The 22,106-nt window shown below is 40.0% G+C and overlaps 1 protein-coding gene across 3 annotated transcripts in view; it reads left to right on the forward strand.

Moving 5' to 3' along the window:
- VWA3B (von Willebrand factor A domain containing 3B) overlaps nucleotides 1–22,106 on the forward strand; it is a 223,701-nt gene that overhangs the window by 85,386 nt on the left and 116,209 nt on the right. For all 3 annotated transcript variants that reach the window (XR_006606011.1, XR_006606010.1, XM_045077773.1), the window contains exons 9-12: nucleotides 2,019–2,209; nucleotides 9,128–9,282; nucleotides 15,503–15,641; nucleotides 16,713–16,844. Coding sequence is in view for 1 of the 3 variants with exons in the window: in XM_045077773.1 (XP_044933708.1) it covers nucleotides 2,019–2,209; nucleotides 9,128–9,282; nucleotides 15,503–15,641; nucleotides 16,713–16,844 (617 nt within the window). In the remaining 2 variants the exon portion in view is untranslated. The remainder of the gene's footprint in view (nucleotides 1–2,018; nucleotides 2,210–9,127; nucleotides 9,283–15,502; nucleotides 15,642–16,712; nucleotides 16,845–22,106) is intronic.

The raw sequence follows: 22,106 nt of genomic DNA on the forward strand, positions 1-22,106 counted from the left end.
TTTCCAAGGAGGCTGATCCCACTGACAAAAATGGCTCTCTTCTCTTTGCTGTTTCCCTGTGATGCAGGAGAACCTCAGGGATCAGAAACTCTGGGGAGCCTCTGATTTGAGCTCCCTGTATAGGGAAAGAAGAGGCTTTGTGCATCACACAGAAACCAACTGCTGGTAACTGGGGACAGTGCACAAAGGGGTTTTTGATGCCAGGATGGCTTAAAGTTCAAAAGCCAAAACCAAGCTTCTTTCAGAAGTCCTAGCTCTAGTTGGTCTGAGTGTATTATTTAAAAGGTGTTCTATTAAAATCTGAGGATATGGTTCACATGTAGCCTAACTTGGCAAATCCTTTACATACAGTTGAGAAATGGTTGACTCTAAAGTGTTTTATTTCTTGAAATCCTATTCTGATTTTATATACCCTTATATATAATAATAGACAAGTATGGGTAGTGTTTTTGTTTCCCTGATATGGAGTGCTCTTTTTTTTTTTTTTGTTAAAAGTATAATTGAACTTGAATCTGTATGTGGTAGAGGCATAACTGATGGGATCACCAAATCATAATTTAGAAAGCTCTTTCCGTATTGCTGTAGTTGCAAAGCTTGGTTGCACATTATAATCACCCAGGAAGCTTTGAAAAATTTCAATATCCACACCATTAAAAAAAAATGGGTAGGGCCCAGGCATCGGTATTTTAAAAATTTGGAGAATTCCAGCATGCAGGGTTGAGAACAACTTATCTAAGTGGAAATGAACTTTGTAGGTCTGGTGGACCTAGTATGTAGTGGTACGTTGTTTTAAAAAAAAAAACCCATCTCTTTGCCCAGCACCCTCTGCTCATCGTCCTGGAGCTCTGCTGGTCTCAGTGGGACTAAAAGCTCAGGGTCTTTTCTGCCTTCCTTCCAGTGGCATTCAGATAAATGTTCGCCAGTCCACTCACTGCAGTAAAAAAGCTCTGATTTCCAGATTCTGTAAATACTCCAGCATGGTCAATTTTACCCTACCAGTGTGCTACCATGGAGCATAGGGTTGGGAGGAATGGTGTGTAGTGCGGTGCAAGCCCACTCTAGACACCAGTGCCTCCTTCTCAACTTTAGATTTGCTCACCCCTTCTTCTGTGCCCACCCCCAGATACTCCTTTAGGTGGCACTAGTGGTTTGAGGCAATGAATACTTTTCTGTTACATGATGTTCTGCTCAGCTAACAGAGCACCCCCCCCCCTACTTAAAGAGTATAGATGACCTTTGGAAAACACCAAGGGAAGGCGTAGAAGGCTGGGACTATTTGGACAATTATCATTCTGGTTGTACTTTAACCTGTGAGCCTGTCTACGGTAAGTTATAGATATAGCTCTAGGTGCTCGAGCTGACTATAGGAGGTTACTGAGCCTGCTGAGTTGAGGACCAGGCTCTAAATCAGAATAAATTCACAAAAGCTGACAGCAGAGCTCCTGGAAGGCAGCCTGCCAGCCTTCTCTGTGATGGACTTCTACCTCAACACAAGTTACATGCCCCTAATTCTCATGCCCACTCACCACAAAGCACTTTCACATGACTTTTCTCATTGAATCCTTTCAACACACTTAGGAAGGCCAAGCAGACACTATCTTCAATCTGCAGGTGGAGAATTCTGCTGAAATTCAGAGAGGTTAAGTGCTGTGACTCACCTAGGTTTGAGCAACTTAGCCAAGTCGTAAGTGGTGGAGTCATGACTTGAACCCAAAACTTCTGACCCCAAGTTTAATGCTCTCCTGACACATGGCCTTGGTCTGTTAGCCATCTCCTCAGACACATGGGGTAAGGCAACTTAGGTAGAGAAGGAAGTAGGATGAAAAGCAGCAGATTCCTGCGTTCTGGTCTTGTGAACTAATTCTTTGCCAGTCCTGATTTGGAAAGCATGCTTCTGGAAATGAATGTGATCTGACAAAGAACATGTTCCAGTTCAGTAAATACTAAGTTGAGGGTGCAGTACAAATGACTTCTAGAATATGAACTGCACTGATGAACTGTAATTCCAAAACTATCAGGAACAACCTCTGTTGAGAACGAGTCAAACTTAGAGGACACCTGGGACTCCAAGAAGTGGCTTCAGAAATATGGCTTGAAAGCCCAGAAGCTGACCTTTTATGATGTCCTTGCTGACTGCTGCTTCCGCCATGCTGATGGAGTCATTGATGTGAAAGCCAAACCAGAGGATGAGTCCGTGCAGACCAGTGCGGTGAGTGAAGTGAACTGCTGGGCCGGGCTGTGGCTTCTCTTGATGTTCTGGTAGGGAAGGCCTCCCTCAGATCAGAACCCGGGGCAAGACCAAGGTGAGAGCATGGAAGGAAACCAGCTTGGTTTCCCTGAAGGAAGATACCCTTGTGTTTCCCATCTTGCACATCTCTGAATGGTACGTGGGGGATGTGGAGAATATAAGTGGATTATAAAGTAATCATACATAAACCAGGAGCTGGGTTCTTAGGAGTTCAGGCATTATGAGTCTCAGAATTATTCAGCCTTTACAAAGGAGAAGCCCTCTTTTCCCCCATATTGAATGGAAGAGAGAAACTGGTGGTGAAGACGCCTGAAGCAGGCATCTCTATGGTCCTCTTGGATTGTTACTTTCTTAAAGATGCATTAGTCTCTTGACTATGGGCAGCATATTGTGGATTCCCAGTAAATATAAGAGATTATAGCACTGGAAAGGTGTATATTTAAAACTTTTGAAAGGTATAGTTCCATTGTGTCAATAGGTCTGAAAGGAATAACAGCTTCTCAAAGTGCCGAACTCTGGCTCACAACTGAAGGATAATGAACGAGTGGCTCCTAAAACTTTAGCACACATGAGTCAATGGGTTTGAGGTGGGGCCCAGATGCTGCCGAGGCTGCTGGTCCAGAGGCCATACTTGGAGAAACACTGATGTGTAGACAGACTCAGAAAACTATCAAATGTTTAGGATTATGGAAAGATGAGAAGGTACCATACTATGAAACAAAATCAGAATAAAGTGATATTCTGTTTCTAAAACTGAAGGAACGTTCTTTTAGAGGGTAATAAAGGCCCAGGTCCACATTATGAAGGGAAAACCCAAGTGTGAGCAACAGAGAACAGGCTGCTGGAGAGGAAATCAAGGTCCTCAGATACACAGTCACTTATGTGTTATCCGAAGCTCCAATTCAGTGTCACCACTGAGATGTTTGTCGGTCCTACAGAGGTGAAACCCCAGTTTCTTTGCCACCCCTTAGACTGGCTGGCTGATGGGCTCAATAAGTCTTCCTGAGGAAAGGCCTTTCCTTGGGGGCTCCATCAGCCGCACCTGCAGTGTTTTAATGCTCTTGTTGCCATGTGTTTACAATGAACTACAAGGAGGACAGTGTAAAAACTGGATGAGAAAAATGCAGAACTGGGGCACTTGGGAGGCCCAGTTGGTTAAGTGTCCGACTCTTGATTTCGACTCACGTCATGATTTCCATGTCGTGAGACTGAGCCCAGCAATGGACTCCACTCTGAGTATGGAGCCTGCTTAAGATTCTCTCTCTCCCTCTGCCACTTGCATTCTCTGACTCTCTCAAAAAAATAAATGTATAAAAAGGAAATGAAAAGAAAAAGAAAAACGCAAAATTGACGGAAGAGTTGTTTCCTGGCTTGTAGACCAGGATGCGGAGTAATTGCCATGTTGCAGGGAAATCTCATTTGTGGATTTTCTCCCCCAGCACAGTTTTCTGATTTTGTAGTCATTATTCAGTAATGTTATTAGTTCAGGAAATTGTATGTAAGTAGATTTTCACTTTTAAAATACAATACATTAGGCCCTGAATATTTACAAATACCAGTGCCTGTCAGTTGAAACCTAGCTTACCGCAAGCTGGTGATGTTGTGTCATGTTCAAGCCTGTTCAAGCCTGTATCTAAGACTGGTTTCTCCTTATTCTTTCTTGGCAATTTTGAATGAAATCTTACAGGGATGGTTTTCAGAGTCTGGCTTATAAATGAGGAATTTTACCTCAAATTTCTTTTGCTAAAAAATAATAGAGAAGTAGAAGTTGAGAAGTGTACAGAACAGCTGTCTTCATTCACAGACATTGATGAATAAGGGAAAGTTTTATTTTCAGTATTTGGGGCTACATATCTGAACCTAGATTTACACCTAAATTTGTGATGTGTGTGAGGTAGGGAATAACGAATGTGTCAAATAAGTTGATTATTGAGGGTTCCCTCAGCCCCTTCAAACTTGAAACTATAAAAACTGGTTTGTAGGGATGGATCCAAGTACCTTGTTTACACTGAGAAATAAGTGACTAAGAAGGCCTTGCTCTGTGTTGTTTCTAAGATAGATGAACATGTATGAGGAGGAGACAAAAATGCATTTCCCATTAGAGGATTCAGGCAAAGTTGGGGGCACCCCTAAGTCACATTTCATTCATAAGTACTGATGCTGCTGGTGCACAAAGCCGGCCTTGATGTTCACAAACCCACCTAGTCTCACCATTTATTCCTCTAACAGATATTTACTGAGCTTTTAGTAGGTGTCAGGCCATGTGGTCTGGATTTGGTGTGAGAAGACCCCATGGAAATGCTACTTCTCCAGTTACTGATTATGAGATGCTGAGCAAATAATTTCACTGTTTTGAGTCTTACTTTCCACATCCGTAAAATGAGTGGTATAAAATCCAAATTTAAAAATGCATGTCTGGGCACAGGGCCTGGTTAGGAGATGTCCGGTAGATGCTACCTTCCTTCTTTTTATAGATTGCAAACATTGTGAATCAGAAATAAGCATTTATGGAATGCTTGGGTGCTTGATACATAAGGTGAATATTTGTGCTGTCTTAGCACACACAAGAAGACAAAGTTAAGGTGCCTCTGAGAGGTTAGGCCATGGGATGGCAGGGTTTGACCTCCTATCTGCTGGGCCCTCACACTGCACTTTTCCCATTCTGACACTCTGCTGTCTGCCACCTGCATTCACATACCATATGGTCTGGTGTGTTTCCATCTGGGAGCGCATAAGGCACAGTTGGAAAAGGCCGTGTGACAGGATGGAGAATAGGGAGAACTCTCGTGTGACAAGAACATGGTAAGAATAAGAGAGAGGACGTCTTTCTCTTTCCACCTTTGTGTTGTGCCTGAGTTGTGGTTTCCCTGATGCCTGTCTTGGGAATCATCAACCATCAGACTGATCTCATCTCAGTCACCACCAGACTTCTCAATTCTGATCCCCATGTGGCTCTGGCATCCCTTCTCTGAGCCTCCTCCATTCCTCCTTGCCTCCTAAATTCTCTCCACTCTACCCTCTGGCACTAAAAGTCATCAGTACACCCACAATAGCAAGTGCCCTGCAGTGTTCCCTTCGCCTGTTTGTCTGGGTTCTCTCTTGAGGAAATTAGAGGACCTCAGAGGGAGGTTTCTGTCCATTTGCCTTGGACCTGTGGGCAGCAGAGGTAGGTGGCTCATTCCTCATTGCTGTTTTTTGATCATACTCCCTCCCTCTTCCCATGTCATCAGAATGACACCCACGACACCCGCTGTGACTCACCTTTTCTGAGCCCCAGGTCATCCCCACCAGTAATTGAAGATTATAGCTTCTGGCTTATGTCACTGGCTCTAGCCATTTTTAATGTCAATCGCATGAGAATGACCCTTCCCAGACACTGACATTTCATTTCTCTGACCTCCTGTTCTCCAGTAACTTCCTCCTATACCCACTCTCTACCTCCCCTGCCATAGGCATCCCCTTGACCTTGTCATTACAAATCACGCTGCCTCCATTATAACCCATATAATTCCAGAGGTCCCACTTTCTGACCTCTTTTTTTAAGGTCATTTCCTCTACTACCCTAATTCCAATCTTACAGCTCCATTGGGATTATACATTTTGTTGTTTCTGCTCCCTGTTCTCTGTTCTCTTTATCCTTTTGTCCCTCTCATACATTCTCAACTACTTTTCCTCTCTTACATTATTGCGCTCATCTGTGAAACCCCAACCCTGGTTAAATTCAACTCAGCCTTTTCTGCCTTATAGAGTGCATCAGAAGAAATCAGAGAAAAGCATAGCCACAGTGCCTGGCTTCCCTTTAAATTCCTGACCTCTGACTTTACATGGATCTCTTGTGCTGCCCCCAGTCCTCCTGTGCTTTTCCGATCCACTTAGATGCTTATTCTAACGTCTGCACTTTTCTCCTCAGACTTCAAATATCTTTTCTTCTTTGCTCACTCTCAGCAAGTGACCCTGGATTCTCATTTTACTGAACTTGCAGTGAACATCCATGATCATCCACCTCATATGTACAAATCCTCCAGCATTTGCACCTATATGTTCTACCCTCATTTCTTTTAGGATGGTGGAATTGTCCTCAGTTTTGTCTAAGGTCTAAACCCCTCAATGTGTGCACTGATCCTTATTCCCCATTCACTCATTCTCCTCCTTTCTATATCACTGATATTATTCTCATTTCTGGATCTTTGCAAACATGGTTTTCTTCCTCACATCTTAAAAATACAGGTTTTGGGGGCACCTAGGTGGCTTAGTCGGTTAAGCATCCAACTCTTAATTTCAGCTGAGGTCGTGATCTCAGGGTTGTGAGATGGAGCCCTGGGTATGGAGCCTGCTTGTGATTCTCACTCCCTCTCTCCCTCTTCCCCTCCCCCGCTCCCTAGTTGCACTCTCTCTCAGCAAAGAACCCCCCAAAAGTTTCTTGACCCACATGTTTATCTCTGGTTCTGCTTCATTTGTCTCATTCCTCTGCACCTCTTTAGAATTCAGCGCCTCAGGAATTTTATGTGTTTCCTGTCTCGTCTTGCAGTTTCCCATGCCTTTATGAGTGCACTCCAACTGAGCAAGGCTCCCTCTCCATCAGAACCCACTCTTTCCAGGGATACATGAACTGCTAAATCCAGGGGTCAGTTCCCAGTCTCACTCTTACTTGACCTACTATCAATATTTGATATAGTTGGTTACTTCTTTGAACTTCTTTTGCTCTTGCAAAGAGCAGCACACTGTCCTGTTTTCCTCCTACTGACTTTTCTGTGTTGGTGTTCTTTGCTTCTTTCCCATGTCCTCAGCCTCTAAATGCTGAGGGGCCTCAAGGTACAGTCCTCAGACCTCTTCTCTCTCCGTAACCATTCTCTACATGATCTCATCTAGTCTGTGGCTTTTAATACTGTGTGCATGCTGGTGACTTCCACATTTGAATCTCTAGCCCTGAGTCCTTCCTTCGTCTCCAGCTGACTTCTTGCCATGTCACTGGGATGTCTGATAGGCCCCTTGAACCTAGCACATCAGGTACAGGTCCAGATCTTCCCCTTCAAGGCTACTCTTTCATAATCTTCCTCCTGTCAATTCATTGCAACTCTATTTTTATAGTTCTCCAGGCTGAAAACTATAGAGTCATTCCTTAAGTCCTCTCTTTTCTCTCATACCCACATCTGATCTCTCATTAAATGCTGTTAGTCTATCTTCATAACATGTCTATAATCCAGAATCTGACCACTTCTCACCACTTTCAAAACTGCCCCTGGCCCATGCCACCTAACTGATCCCTGACCCCCTGCTTTTGCCCTTGACTCTTCACAGTCTCTTCTCAACAGAGTAACCACAGTATTCTTTCCTTATTTATTTATTTTTTAAGTCCACTCCATGCCTAGCATAGAGCCCAATGCAGAGCTTGAACTCAAACTCTGAGATCAAGACTTGAGCTTGATCAATCAAGAGTCAGACACTTACGACTGAGCCACCAAAGTGCCCTACCACAGTATCCTTTAAAATGATATTTTTATAAATTAAATTTAAAAATTATAAATAAACAAAACTATAAATTGTGTCACTTGTTTAAGAGGGTAGGTCTTAAAATATATAGATCATCACAAGAAAAAAATTTGTGACTCTGTGGTGGTGTTACCTAAATTAATTGTGGTAATCATTTTGTACTATAGGCATATATCAAATCATATTGTATGTGTAATATAATGTTATATGTCAGTCATATCTTAATTTTAAAAAATGTGTCACTTCTCATGTTAAAGCCTTTGGGTAGTTCCTTTTTCACTCAGAGGAGAAGCCAGTCACTTCCCCTAGCAACTGGACTTTATGTAGTCTGCTTCTGGCCCTCCTCCTCATACTACTCTAGCTTCATCTAACTCCTTACCTTAGCTCACTGTGTTTCAACTGCATCAGCCTTCCTAAACTGTTACAGACATGCCAGACAGACTCTTACTCTTACCTCAGGGCTTTTGTACTTGTTGTGTCCTTAGACTTCCTCCCAGACTCCATATAGTCGCACTCCTTGTTCCTGATGGTCTCTGTTCATATTTATTCTTCTTTTTAGGGCTTTATTTTTTCAGGTTTTAACTTCTTTATCCTCCCATCCCCTGTTCTCTGCTGTCTTCCATAGCATTTGTCATCATCTGACCTGCTGTATAATTGTTTATTATCTGGCTCTTCCCCTGTAATGTGAGTTCCACAAAGGCAGGAATTTTGGTTTTTGTTTATGGATTATATTGCTGCTGCCTACAAGACTGTATTGTTGGTGGCTTGGAGTCATGCTTGATAAACTCATAAATCAGTTGTGTAAGCTCTCTGTGTGGGAAGCCATCATCCTCAGACCAGTTTTGTATGTACCAGTAGAGGGTGCTAGGTGTGGAATGGGGGTTCTTGGCTACTTTTCTTCATTTGGGCCTGGGAGTAATGATGGAAAGATGCTTTCTGTAAATCTCAAGTCCCACCTCCTCTAGATAGTCCTCCTGACCCTCTAGTCCATGAGGATGCTTTCATCTTTCCAAGATTGCCCAGGTATTATTGTCTCAACCCAGCATCTAGTACTCTGCCTTTCTAACTGTGTGTGTGTGTGTGTGAGAGAGAGAGAGAGAGAGAGAGAGAGAGAGACCGAGCACGTGAGTGAGCATGTGGTTTTCTGCTGGAAACATCTTCTCTGAGCCTCAGATGGGATTGCACTGTCTTTCTGACCATGATGCTTGATATCTGACACAGGTCTCCACATAGAGCAGCCCTAGTGCACGTTTTGTTGAATCAACAGTTTAATGATTTTACCATGGGAGTGAGTGCTAAGAACTAAATAAATAAGGCAGAAATATTGGGTACCATCTGGAGATGACTCTGAATGGTCTGAGTGGCTTCTGTCCTTTGTCTTTTCCTTAGGAGACCAACAAGAAGACAGTCCATGCGAAATACTGCCGTAGATTTGTCCATGCTCCCTGGAAGGATGGGAGCTTGGTCCATGTCTGCATTACCAAGGAGAAGTGTACATGGTACAGTGAGAGAATCCACACGATCCTTGCCCAGATTCAGAGAAGGTTGGTATATTTGCAGAAGGGTACAAGTGGTTTAGTCTCTCTTGAAATTCAAATCTGCTTGATCTCTTTGTAAAAGCTTAACCATGAGAAAGAGCCAGTTAACACTGCTCAGTCAGGGTTGCCATCTGATTGATGGCTTGCTGGTGGCCTTGTTGTTAGCAATAGAGAGGGATGTTTCGATCCTATTCCAAGCTGCCTTGGTGCCAGTAAAGACTCTTAAAAATAGCAAACAAAGATGGTTATGTTGGTTGCACATCACTATAGGAGGCTAAGGAATGCTTCTGCTGATGTCTTGCATTTTTTTGTGGGCCATAGGTATACGGCAGATTGTATCACACCTGTCCTCTGTATTCTTGGTTATTGTACTTCAACACAACTTTTAACAATGTGAGATATGTGAATATAATGGAATAATGTATATGCAGCTAAGAATAACCTCACGGACTCCCTCGCAACACTGCTGGTTCTTAAAGTCTTCCAGTGCTAATGCCTCTGACCTACTAATGCTGTGACCTCAGCTTCAGCCCCATGCGGATGATCTAACTTAATGCTTTCACCTCCCTGCTGCCAGAGGACAGCTTAGACCACCAAGATCAAATCCATTTAGGTGCATGGCCTCTGAGGTCAGATAGACCTGGATTCTAATACCAGCTCTGCCACTTGCTCTGTGACCCTGGGCGAGTTACTTAATGTCTTTACGCATCAGTTTCTTCCTTTTTAAAGTGGGAATAATAGTGCCATTTATAAATTGCTCTGTGATTTAGATTAGATACCAAATCTAATGAGTATAGGCTAGTATCTAGCCTGCAGTAGTCACTTAAAAATGAGAGTTCCCTTCATCCTTTCATGTTTTCTGTTACAAAATCACCAGCAGCAGATCCCTGTCTGCTCTTCTATGAACTCTTTAGAGCCCGAGTTTCTCAAAATCCAGCTGGTGATGATATTTGATCCAGAACAAATAATCCCTGGGTCTGGAGTTTTCTCTGCTAATGATCTTGGGGTTGACTTCTGGGGAGAGTAGTTTGTATTTCAGGCCTGGGAAAAAGGATACTGTTTAAAAGACACTCCACTCAGTCCCTGCCAGGTCTCTTTGTCCCTCTCCACCCCCCCAAGTTTCAAGGGTTGTTGGGAAATTCTCTCCCCTCTTCTGTTTTCTAGAAGTCTTTGTGGAGAGTTGGTACCAACTCATCAATGAGGCCACCTGGGCCTGGAGTTTTTCTTTGTGGGGAGGTTTTTAATTATATATTCAATTTCTTCTCATTTTGTAGAACTGATTGTTAATAACTGCTGTCATCTTTATTTTCAGTTTGCTGGAGGTTATCCATTTTAGTGATCTTTTCAAGGAACCAGCTTCTGGTTTCAGTGGTTTTTTTCTCTGTATAGTTTTAACTTTCTGTGTCACTTTATTATTTCCTTCTTTCTCATTACTTTGGGTTTAAGTTTCTTAAGATGGATGCTCAGATACTGATTTGAGACCTTTCTAATATAAGCATTTAAATTTTCTTCTGATATTGCTTTAGCTGCCTCTCACAAATTATTCACTTAAAAATATTTTTGAATTTCCCTTATAATTTCTTTTCTTTCTTTTTTTTCTTTTTTTTTTTTTTTGTACCTAGACTATCCCTTATAATTTCTTGTTTAAGCAAACGTTATTTAGAAATATGTTTACTTTTCAAGTACTTGTGGATTTTCCTGATAGCTTTTCATTTCTCTATGGACAGATAGATACTATATGATTTCAATTCTTATAGAGATCTGTTTTGTGACCCAGAATATGAAGAAACGCTACACGTTCTGCTTTTGTTGGGTGGAGTGTACTATAAATATCTCAGTTGAAGTTGGCTGATAGTTTGTTTCGGTCTAGTATATTATTACTGATTTCTTGTTGAATTGTTCTACAAATTGTTGAGAAAAGAGTGTTTAAAATCTCTAGCTGTGGTTGTGGATTTGTCCATTATTTTTTCAATTCTGTCATTTTTTTTTCCTTCATGTAATTTTTAACTCTATTACTAGGTGCATGACATTTAGGGTTATCATGTCCTCTTGATGAAGCAGCTCCTAAAATGTCCCTTTTTATCTCTGGCAGTATTCCTTGTCCTGAAATCTGCTTTGTCCAACATCAATAGAGCCACTACAACTTGCTTTTGATCATTTTCTGCATGTTTTATCTTTTTTCCATTTTTTTTTATCTTTACCTGTTTGTTGTGTCTTATATTGAAATAGGTTTCTTATAGACAGAATATATATATATATATATATATATATATACATATATATATGTATATATATATATATATTTTTTTTTTTTGTAAATCCAATCTGACAACCTCTGCCTTTTTTTAAAACTGATCCCAGAGTCTTGGGATTGAGTCCCGTATCAGGCTTCTTGCTCAGTGGGAAGCCTGCCTCTCCCACCTGCTTGTGCTCCCTCTGTTTGTGCCCCCCCACTGACAAATAAATAAATAAATAAATATAATCTTTAAAGAAAAACCCTATTCAGTGGGAAAGTTGGAAGATGAAGGCAGTCTCTCAAAAAGCAGAACACAAGCATTCTAGGGTTGATGTTAGCATACATGCATACATACAAATAGATAGGTTATGGACATACAAAAAATGAAGGGGAGATCTCACAAGACCAATGTTTCCAAACCAAAAGAAAGTTGCCAGGAATGTCTAGAAAGTGGGTAATAAAGACCCATCCAGGATACATCATCACAAAATTTTAAATACTAGAGATAAAATATTCTAAAAGTTACCATTTATTCCCCAACCCCCCATTGGGTTTGTTTTCATTTGTTTCTCTTTATCTTTTGGTCCTCTTCAGCCATTTTTCCCACCTTGCCTCTTGCAACCACCAATCTGCTTGTTCTTTGTATCTATGAACTCATTTTTTGTTTTCATTTTATTTGCTTTAGATCCCACATATAAGAAAGATGATATCTTTCTCTGACTTACCTCACTTAGTATATTGCCTTCAAGGTTCATGTGTTGAAAATGGCAAGATTTCATTCTTTCTTATGGCTGAATTATATATATATAGATATGCCACATCTTCTTTATCCATTCATCTATTAATGGATACTTGGCTTGTTTCCCTATCTTGGCTGTTGTAAATAATGCTGCAGTAAACAAACATAGGGGTGCTTATATTTTTTTGAGTTAGTGTTTTATTTTTTGGATAAGTACCCAGAAGCAGAATTCTGGATTGTGTGGTTTTTCAATTTTTTTCTTAATATTTATTTGTTTATTTATTTTAGAGAGAGCATGCACAAGCATGAGGGATAGAGAAAGAGAGAGAATCTCAGGCAGGGCTGAAAGAAAGAAAGAAAGAGAAAGAAAAGAAAGAAAGATAGAGAGAGAAAGAAAGAGAGAGAATCTCAGACATAGGGCTTGGTCTCATGACCCTGAGATCATGACCTGAGCGAAAACCAAGAGTTGGATGCTTAACCAACTGTGCCACCCAGGTGCCCCTTCTATTTTTAATTTTTGAGAAACCTCCATACTCTTTTCCACAGTAGCTGTACCAATTTACATTCTCACCAACATGCACGAGGGGTTTCCTTTTCTCCACATCCTGGCCAACACTTATTCTATCTTGTCATTTTGATAATAGCTGTTTCTAATCTCTGCCTTTTGATTGGAGTATTAAGATCATTTCCATTGGGGCGCTTGGGTGGCTCAGTTGGTTAAGCATCTACTTTCAGCTCTGGTCATGATCCCAGGGTCCTGAAAGCGAGCCCTGCATTGGTCTCCCTGCTCTGCAGGGAGTCTGCTTCTCCCTCTGCACCCCCCCTCTTTCTCTGTCAAATAAAAAAAATAAAATCTTTTAAAGAAAAGATCATTTCCATTTAATGTGATTATTTATTTGGTTGGATTTAAATCTAAGATCTTGCTATTTGTTTTTTGTCTCACCGGTTCTTTGTTCCCTTTGTACTCTTCTACCTTCTTTTGTTGGAGTATTTTTTATGATTGCATTTAATCTTGACTGTTAGCTTATAAACTCTCTCTCTGTTTGTTTTGTTTTGTTGTATGTATGATAGCTTTAGCATTTATAGTATATCTTTAAGTTGCCACAGTCTACTTTCAAATAATATTTCACTTCATCTATATCATAAAAATCTTACAACTTCCATTGCCTCTTCTGTCTTTTCTTTTGTTGTCCTACACTTTATTTCCATATACGATAAACCCATAAAACATTATAAACAATCAACTGTCATATAAATAGACTTAAAATGAGAATTAATGTATTTTGTATTTATCCACATATTTGATATTTCTGTGGCTCTTTATTGTTTTGTATAGATCCTAATGGAGGTCTGTTGGTAATGAATTACCTCAGGTGTTTTAGTCTGAAAGACTCTAATTTACTTCCTGTTTTGAAAGAGTTTTTTTGTTTTGCTTTATATAGAATTGTGGGTTTATAGTTTTATAATTTCAGTACTTTAAAAATATTTCTTCATTGTCCTTTGGCTTGCTTGATTTGATGAAAACTCTATTATTTTTATGTTGTCTCTGGGTGCTTTTTTTATCTTTATTGTTTGATTTCAAATTATATATGGTATGCATTGGTGGTTTTTATTTTTTCATTTTTCTTCTGTTTAGGTTCTTTGAGCTTGTATATATGGGTTTATTGTTTTACCAAAATTGGAAACATTTGGCCATATTTCTCCAAATATGTTTTCTGTTTCTGTCTTTCTTCTTCTGTCTTTTCTATCTATATATATGTTGGACTCCTTGCTATTGTTCCATGTGTTGCTTATTCTCCGCAGTTTTTTTTAAGGCTTTTTTCCCTCTGTGTTTCATTTTAAATTGCTTCCTATCACAATGTCTGTCTTAAGGTTCCCTGATCTGCTAGTGTAGTGTCTGTTAATACCATGTAGTGTATTTTTCATTTTGGCAATGTGTATCTCTGTATTTTCCATTTCTGTCCTTGTTCTGCTTATACTTTACTTTGCTGAACATACGGATTGTGTTTATAATAGCTGTGTAACATCCCTTTCTACTAATTCCAGCATTTGTGTTATTTTAGGGTCTGTTTCTGTTGATCTGTTTTTCTTCTGGTTATGGGTCATATTTTCCTGCTTCTTTACATGGATGGTAGTTTTTTTACTGGGATGCAGACATTTTGAATTTGAAGTTCTTGGGTACTGAGTTTTGCTGTATTTTAAAATACATGTCCTGTGATGCAGTTATGTTTCTTGGAATCATTGGGGCTTACTTTTAAGAGCAAGTAAGGTCTAGGGCAGCCTTTAGTCCAGGGCTAATTTGGTTCTACTACTAAAGCAGTATCCTTATGAGGACTTAATGTCCTATGTATTAAGGAGGTTTCCCACTCTGGTTGTTTGGAACATGAAGTAACCCTGTGTTAACTCTGAGGTGTTGATCTACTTACTGTTATGGTGATTTGTTCCTTAACTTTCGGAGTTTCTTCACATGCATGCCCTGATCATTACTTAGCCAAAATCTTTAGGGCACTCTCTGCAGATGGCCAGAGCCCATTCTCTTCCCCCTTTTTTCCCTCTTTCTCCATCCCTCTCCACTCTCTCTGCTTCAATACAGCAACCTCTCCTTCAGTATTTTGCCCTACAAATTGTAGTTGCCTAGCCTTGGTAAACTCTGAAGTCACTTTCAAATATTTTTTTTCATTTGCCCTGCCCCCTCTTCCTGGTCTTGGCTGAGGATGTGAACTTAATTTACATCCTGTTGTGGGCGCCTCAGTCCCAATCACAGAAGTAGTCCTGCTCATACAACTGTCTGATGCTTAGTTATTAGAGGGATCTGGGGTTGCTTGATATTGTCCAAAAGCTTCAGTGAAGTTTCCGGAATGTGCTGACATGACTAACTTGACTGTAGTTAGCAAAGTTAAAAGAACAAATGGTCTGAAGTCATAGCTGAGGGATTCAAACTATCAGATGATAGGAAGTAGTTTACTTTTGGCTTTGGAACCCAGTATTGGATTTATTTTTCTGTCCTGTTGATTTTCCTAGCTGTTTTGGATTGATGATGGAGAAGTAGAGGGGGCTGGTGATCAGGGAGCCAGCCCAAATATAGGATTTTCCATAGAAAACCCTCCAAGTGAGTAATCCACTCACAGAAGATTGTGCATAAGCAATACAGCACAGCTTGACCTCTATAGATGTATTATTAAGTTTTTAGGAAGATTGCCAATACTGCCCGCAGGCTCTAAAAATCCACTTCCAACCTTTTTCTTGCCTAGGATTAAGTGGCTGCAGGATAGAAGTCAATTCCTCTTTGGAAAAGTACCCAGTGATTGCGTCTATGTCCTCATTGATACATCTCACTCAATGAAGAGGAAACTGGACTTGGTGAAGGACAAGATCATCCAGTTTATAGAGGTTAGATGGGGCTATCAGGTGCATGGGTGTGGGGACCTTTGTGTCATGAACACATCCACAGCAGCCTTCACCTGCACTGGTTATGAGAGGTGCACAGGCAAGGTCAGCACCCAGACGTCCACAGGAGAGCCACTTTAGAGAAAAGCTCCCTTTTGCCACTTAGAGAATCATCAGTTCTTTGCAAGTGGACCCGTCCTGCAGCATGGTCCTTTCTATAACCTGTGGGTTGCTAAGGGAGTTTCAGTGTCCACTGCTTCATGTTTCCTCTGTCCTGAAACCTGTGATGTGCACACATCTCCATTGTCTCCCAGATGCTCTGTCACCACAGCATTTTTATTTTAATCTCTAGTATTTATTAGCGGTGTTGCATGCAGTGGCTCCAAAAAACTGATGTGTGGGAGGAGTGCAAGCTGGTGGTTAGGAGCTTCCAGGTCTTAGTCCATCTGTGCTGCCTCTGACTGGTGTCACCTGAAGCAGACTGCTTTCCTCACTCCGAGTCCCCATACCTCCAGATGGGTACCCTGGTGCTGTCACTAATTAGTGGTGTTGATGGGAGTGTTAGCACAGATCATTGTGGGGGATGTTCACAAGGCCAAAATACAGGTTTTAATTTGATAAACTTCTGTTGGAGAAATATGGACTGGTAGAAGGCAAGTGAGTAGATGTGTAACCAAATAAAGCCTTCACAAAACATGATAAGTGAAACGATTACACCATTTTGGATTTCTCTTCCTTAAGCAGGTTCCATTTACTGGAAGTATGTGGTATACCATCAATGATACTATTAAAGACAACAACATTTAATGTTATGTTGTATAGAAAAACTTATGCATGTGTGTGACATATATAAAATATTCATACATATATACATTTGTAAAGGCATACTCCAAACTGTGTAAATTTTGTTTAAATGTTTTTTGTATTAGAAAAGATTTTCTCTTTATAATATAATTTTTAGCTTCTAGAACTGAAAATAGATATCATCGTGATTAAAATTTATCAAACTATGACCTGTCCTAACCTTATCTTACATCTGAGTGGTGTTATGGTTAAATAATAATTCTCTTACAGGAACAGCTGAAATATAAAAGAAAATTCAATTTTGTGCAGTTTGACGCCCAAGCAGTTGCTTGGCAGGAAAAACTTGTTGAAGTCAATGAAGATAATTTGAGAGGGGCTCAGTCCTGGGTTAGAGACATTCAGGTAAGAAAGATGGAGGCTAGGTCTGGGGGAAGAAGCCTGACTTGATCACCTACTGAATTAATCATGCCATGGAAATTCTTTTTTTTTTTTTTTAAGATTTTATTTATTTATTTGACAGACAAAGACCACAAGTAGGCAGAGAGGCAGGCAGGGAGAGAGGAGGAAGCAGACTCCCTGCTGAGCAGAGAGCCCGACGTGAGGCTCGATCCCAGGACCCTGGGATCACGACTGGAGCTGAAGGCAGAGGCTTTAACCGACTGAGCCACCCAGGCGCCCCATGCCATGGAAATTCTTGACAAAGGACTCTGGGTGTCAAGATGGCAGGGTTTCACACACTCATTTTCTTTACAATGGTCACATTAATCTAAATTCATGAGTCACTATCTTAACATTTAGATAAGACTTTGTTCATAACACACCTTTTCCAGAGCTGCCCTTGGCTCAGATCTCAGCCCCTTTATGAAGATAGATTTCAAAATTTATTTTTTTTGTACTAGAACCTTCCGATTTGATCTTTCTGAAACCTCATTATTGTTTCAAATAGTGTATTGCAGCTATTTTAAGCTATGGATTTTGTTCCAAAGTAGTGAACTGGTGGAAACATACCAGTGTTCTGGCGAGAAGCTAGAGAGAGAGGGCAGCAGCAAGATACATTGAGAAAGTGAAATACATTCTTCAGGCCTGCCTTTTACTTGGAGAACTTTAAAGCTACCCCTCTCGGCATTTACACAGACTACTAGGAAGGAATTTCCTTTCCTTAAATTTTTTCTTGTCTTGATCTTTTCTTAATTTTTTAAAAAGTTACTTTTCCAGAACCATAAAGCATTCTAGATTACTTGAGATATGCTAAAATTGAAACTAAGGGCTCTCTCAAAAAGTCAGATGTTGATCACAGACATCTTTAAAATAGTTCAGTACCTGAGTTTAAATTAAGTCCCAGATTTGGGGCACCTGCCTTTGGCTCAGGTCATGATCTCAGGGTCCTGGGATCAAGCCCCACATCCGGCTCTCTGCTCAGCATGGAGCCTGCTTCCCCCTCTTTCTCTGTCTGCCTCTCTGTGTACTTGTGATCTCTCTCTCTCTGTGTCAAATATATAAAATCTTAAAAAAAAAAAAAAGTTCCCAGATTTGACAAGGAGCCACGAATGGACACTTGTGGGTCTCCTTGAATATTGAAAATAGCTTGTGCTGTCATTGGGATATACCAGAGTTCCCTTGGGATTGGTTTTTTAAAAAATGGGAGAATGAAGAAGTATATTCTATAAGAAATAATGATGCCTATAAGATCTTGATCTAACTGGCTACCTTACCCTGGGAAGAATATTCAATTCATATTCAATTTGATACATTTCCAGGATTAACCAGTGAAGTTACTTGAGATAAATGCTCCCTCCTTTTACAGACCATATGTAATAGTTAATTCAGAGCCCACTAATTTAGGGTTTGTTATGACAAGATATTATATACATAATATCATTAGATAAAAACATTAATGGGTGCTGCTTTATACAAAAATCACTAATGAATAGAATCAGCCATCTAAATGGCTAAAACTCAAAGTGTGATTCTGTTCTCTTAAAAAATCTCCACTGAAGGTCTCTTTCTTGCTTACTGAATGTGCAAAATTTATTTTCAAGATGACCAGATTTCTCTATATTCTTTTGACTGGCTTGGCTCAGGAATCAACCCAGTGAATTCAGGACTAACCACTCAGGTGTTCCAACACTGCCATGTGTTGGTGTCGAAGTGGTAGTTCCTCAAGGAGGCATAGCCAGTACTAAGGTCAGAGGAGCACAAGCTGGGACAAATTCTGCCCAGTAGTTCGGAGTAGGGTCTGGCCCAAGGCTCCTGGACCAGGAAGCATTAACTCCTAACTGTCTTTCCTGTGATTCTCAGTCTGGCTTTCTCCTAGCTTTTCTACCATTTTTTCAACATTCTCTGAACAGTGAGCTTGTCAACAAGACTATTGAGATGAGGCTCAGAGAGAAGAGTTGTACTATTTACCATCTGAGCTATATTTCTGATGCCCAAATGTTGAAGGAGTTTTTTGGTGTGTTTTTTTAAAACCTTTTTAATTTGAAATAATTTTAGTTTTTTTAAAATTATTTTTATTAACATATAATGTATTATTTGCCCCAGAGGTACAAGTTTGTGAATCGTCAGGCTTACACTTCACAGCACTCACCATATCACATGCCTCCCAAGCTATGGGAGGGGCCAAGCACCCTCTCCACACCCTCCTCCCTTCAGCAGTCCTCCATTTGTTGCATGAGATTAAGAGTCTCTTATGGTTTGTCTCCCTCCTGATCCCATCTTGTTTCATTTTTTCCTTCCCTTTTCTCTAAACCCCCCACACTGCCTCTCAAATTCCTCGTATCAGGGAGATCATACGATGATTGTCTTTCTCTGATTGACTTATTTCACTCAGCATAATACCCTCTCATCCCATCCACATCATTGCAATGGCAAGATTTCATTTCTTTTGATGGCTGCATAGTATTCCATTGTAAATATATTCCACGTCTTCTTTATCCATTCATCTGTTGGTGGACATCTAGCTTCTTTCTATAGTTTGGCTATTATGGACATTGCTGTTATAAACATTCGGGTGCATGTGCCCCTTCGGATCACTACATTTGTCTGTAAGGTAAATACCCAGTATTGCAGTTACTGGGTTGTATAGTAGCTCTATTTTCAACTTTGTGAGGAACCTCCATGTAGTTTTCCAGAGTGGCTGCACCAGCTTGCATTCCTACCAAGAGTGTAGGAGGGTTCCTCTTTCTCTGCATTCTCTCCAACATCTCTCATTTCCTGACTTGTTAATTTTAGCCATTCTGGCTGGTGTGAGGTAGTATCTCATTGTGGTTTTGATTTCTATTTCCCTGATGCTGAGTGATGTTGAAGACTTTTTCATGTGTCTGTTGGCCATCGGGAGGTCTTCTTTGCAGAAATGTCTGTTCATGTTCTCTGCCCATTTTTTAAAAAATTTTTTATTTTTTTTCAGCGTAACAGTATTCATTGTTTTTGCACCACACTCAGTGCTCCATGCAATCCGTGCCCTCTCTAATACCCACCACCTGGTTCCCCCAACCTCCCACCCCCCCCCTTCAAAGCCCTCAGATTGTTTTTCAAGAGTCCATAGTCTCTCATGGTTCACTTCCCCTTCCAATTTCCCTCAATTCCCCTTTCCTCTCCATCTCCCCTTGTCCTCCATGTTATTTGTTATACCACACAAATAAGTGAAACCATATGATAATGGACTCTCTCTGCTTGACTTATTTCACTCAGCATAATCTCTTCCAGTCCTGTCCATGTTGCTACAAAAGTTGGGTATTCATCCTTTCTGAGGGAGGCATAATACTCCATAGTGTATATGGACCACCTCTTCCTTATCCAGAATGAGAACTTCAGGTTGAGACCTGATTTAGGACCAAGGATGTGATCTATTCTGGAGAATGTTCCATGAGCACTAGAGAAGAATGTATATTCTTTTGCTTTGGGATGGAATGTTCTGAATATATCTGTGATGGCCATCTGGTCCAGTGTGTCATTTAAGGCCTTTTTTCCTTGTGGATCTTTTGCTTGGATGACCTATCCATTTCAGTGAGGGGAGTGTTATTATTGTATTATCATTGATGTGTTTCTTTGATTTTGTTATTAATTGGTTTATATAGTTGGCTGCTCCCATGTTAGGGGCATAGGTATTTAAAATTGTTAGATCTTCTTGTGGGACAGACCCTTCAAGTAAGATATAGTGTTCTTCCGCATTTCTTATTATAGTTTTTGGCTTAAAATTTATCATTTATCTGATAAAAAGATTGCCACCCCAGCTTTCTTTTGATGTCCATTAGCATGGTAAATTGTTTTCCACCCCCTCACTTTAAATCTGGAGGTGTCTTTGGGTCTAAAATGAGTTTCTTGTAGACAGCATATTATTGGGTTTTGGTTTTTTATCCATTCTGATACCCTGTGTTTTTTGATTGGGGCATTCAGGGAAACTATTGAAAGATATGAATTTGGTGCCATTGTATTGCTGGTAAGGTGACTATTATTGTAAATTGTCTCTGTTCCTTTATGGCCGATGTTATTTTTTGACTCTCTCATTGCTTAGAGGACCCCTTTCAATATTTCCTGTAGGGCTGGTTTGGTGTTTGCAAATTTTTAAAATTTTTGTTTGTCCTGGAAACTTTTTATCTCTCCTATTTTCAGTGATAGCCTAGCTGGCTATAGTATTCTTGGCTGCATATTTTTCTCATTTAGTGCTCTGACTATATCATGCCAGCTCTTTCTGGTCTGCCAGGTCTCTGTGGATAAGTCTGCTGACCATCTAGTATTTCTACCATTGTATGTAATAGACCTCTTGTCCCGAGCTGCTTTCAGGATTTTCTCTTTGTCACTAGGATTTGTAAGTTTTACTATTAGATTATGGAGTGTGGGCCCATTTTTACTTATTTTAAGGGGGCTTCTCTGTGCCTCCTGGATTTTGATGCGTGTTCCCTTTGCCACATTAGGGAAATTCTTTACTATAATTTGCTCCAATGTACCTTCTGCCCCTCTCTCTCTTTATTCTTCTTCTGGAATCCCAATTATTCTAATATTGTTTCGTCTTATGGTATCACTTATCTCTCGAATTCTCCCTTCATGATCCAGTAGTTGTCTCTCTTTTGCTCAGTTTCCTTATTCTCCATCATTTGGTCTTCAATATTGCTAATTCTCCTTTCTGCTTCATTTCTCCAAGGAATAAGAGCCTCCATTTTTTCTTGTACCTCATTAATAGCTTTTTTTCATTGTTTATTTTTTATTTTTATTTTATATTTATATTTATATATATAAAGTATTTATATTTTATTTTTATTTTTTATTTCAACTTGGTTTGATTTTCGTTTTCTATTTTTTATTTTATTTATTTATTTATTTATTTATTTATTTATATTTTATTTTTTATTTCTCCAGAAAGGGTTTCTTTAATATCTTCCATGCCTTTTTCGAGCCCAGCTAGCACCTTGAGAATCGTCGTTCTGAACTCTAGTTTTGACATAGTACCTATGTCCGTATTGGTTAGATCCTAGCCTTCAGTACTGTCTCTTGTTCTTTATTTTTTGTGATGAGTTTTTCTGCCTTGTCATTTTATCCAGATAGAATATATGAACTAGAGAATAAAATACTAAAAGGGTGGCAAAGACACCAGAGAAATGTACACTAATGAAATCAGAAAAGATCCAAAACCAGGATAGAAGAAAGGGGAAAAAAGAAATAAAAATA

The sequence above is a fragment of the Mustela putorius genome, unplaced genomic scaffold (genome assembly GCF_011764305.1).
Source record: "Mustela putorius furo isolate JIRA1106 unplaced genomic scaffold, ASM1176430v1.1 tig00000224_pilon_pilon_pilon, whole genome shotgun sequence".
In the NCBI taxonomy this organism is placed as follows: Eukaryota; Metazoa; Chordata; class Mammalia; order Carnivora; family Mustelidae; genus Mustela; species Mustela putorius.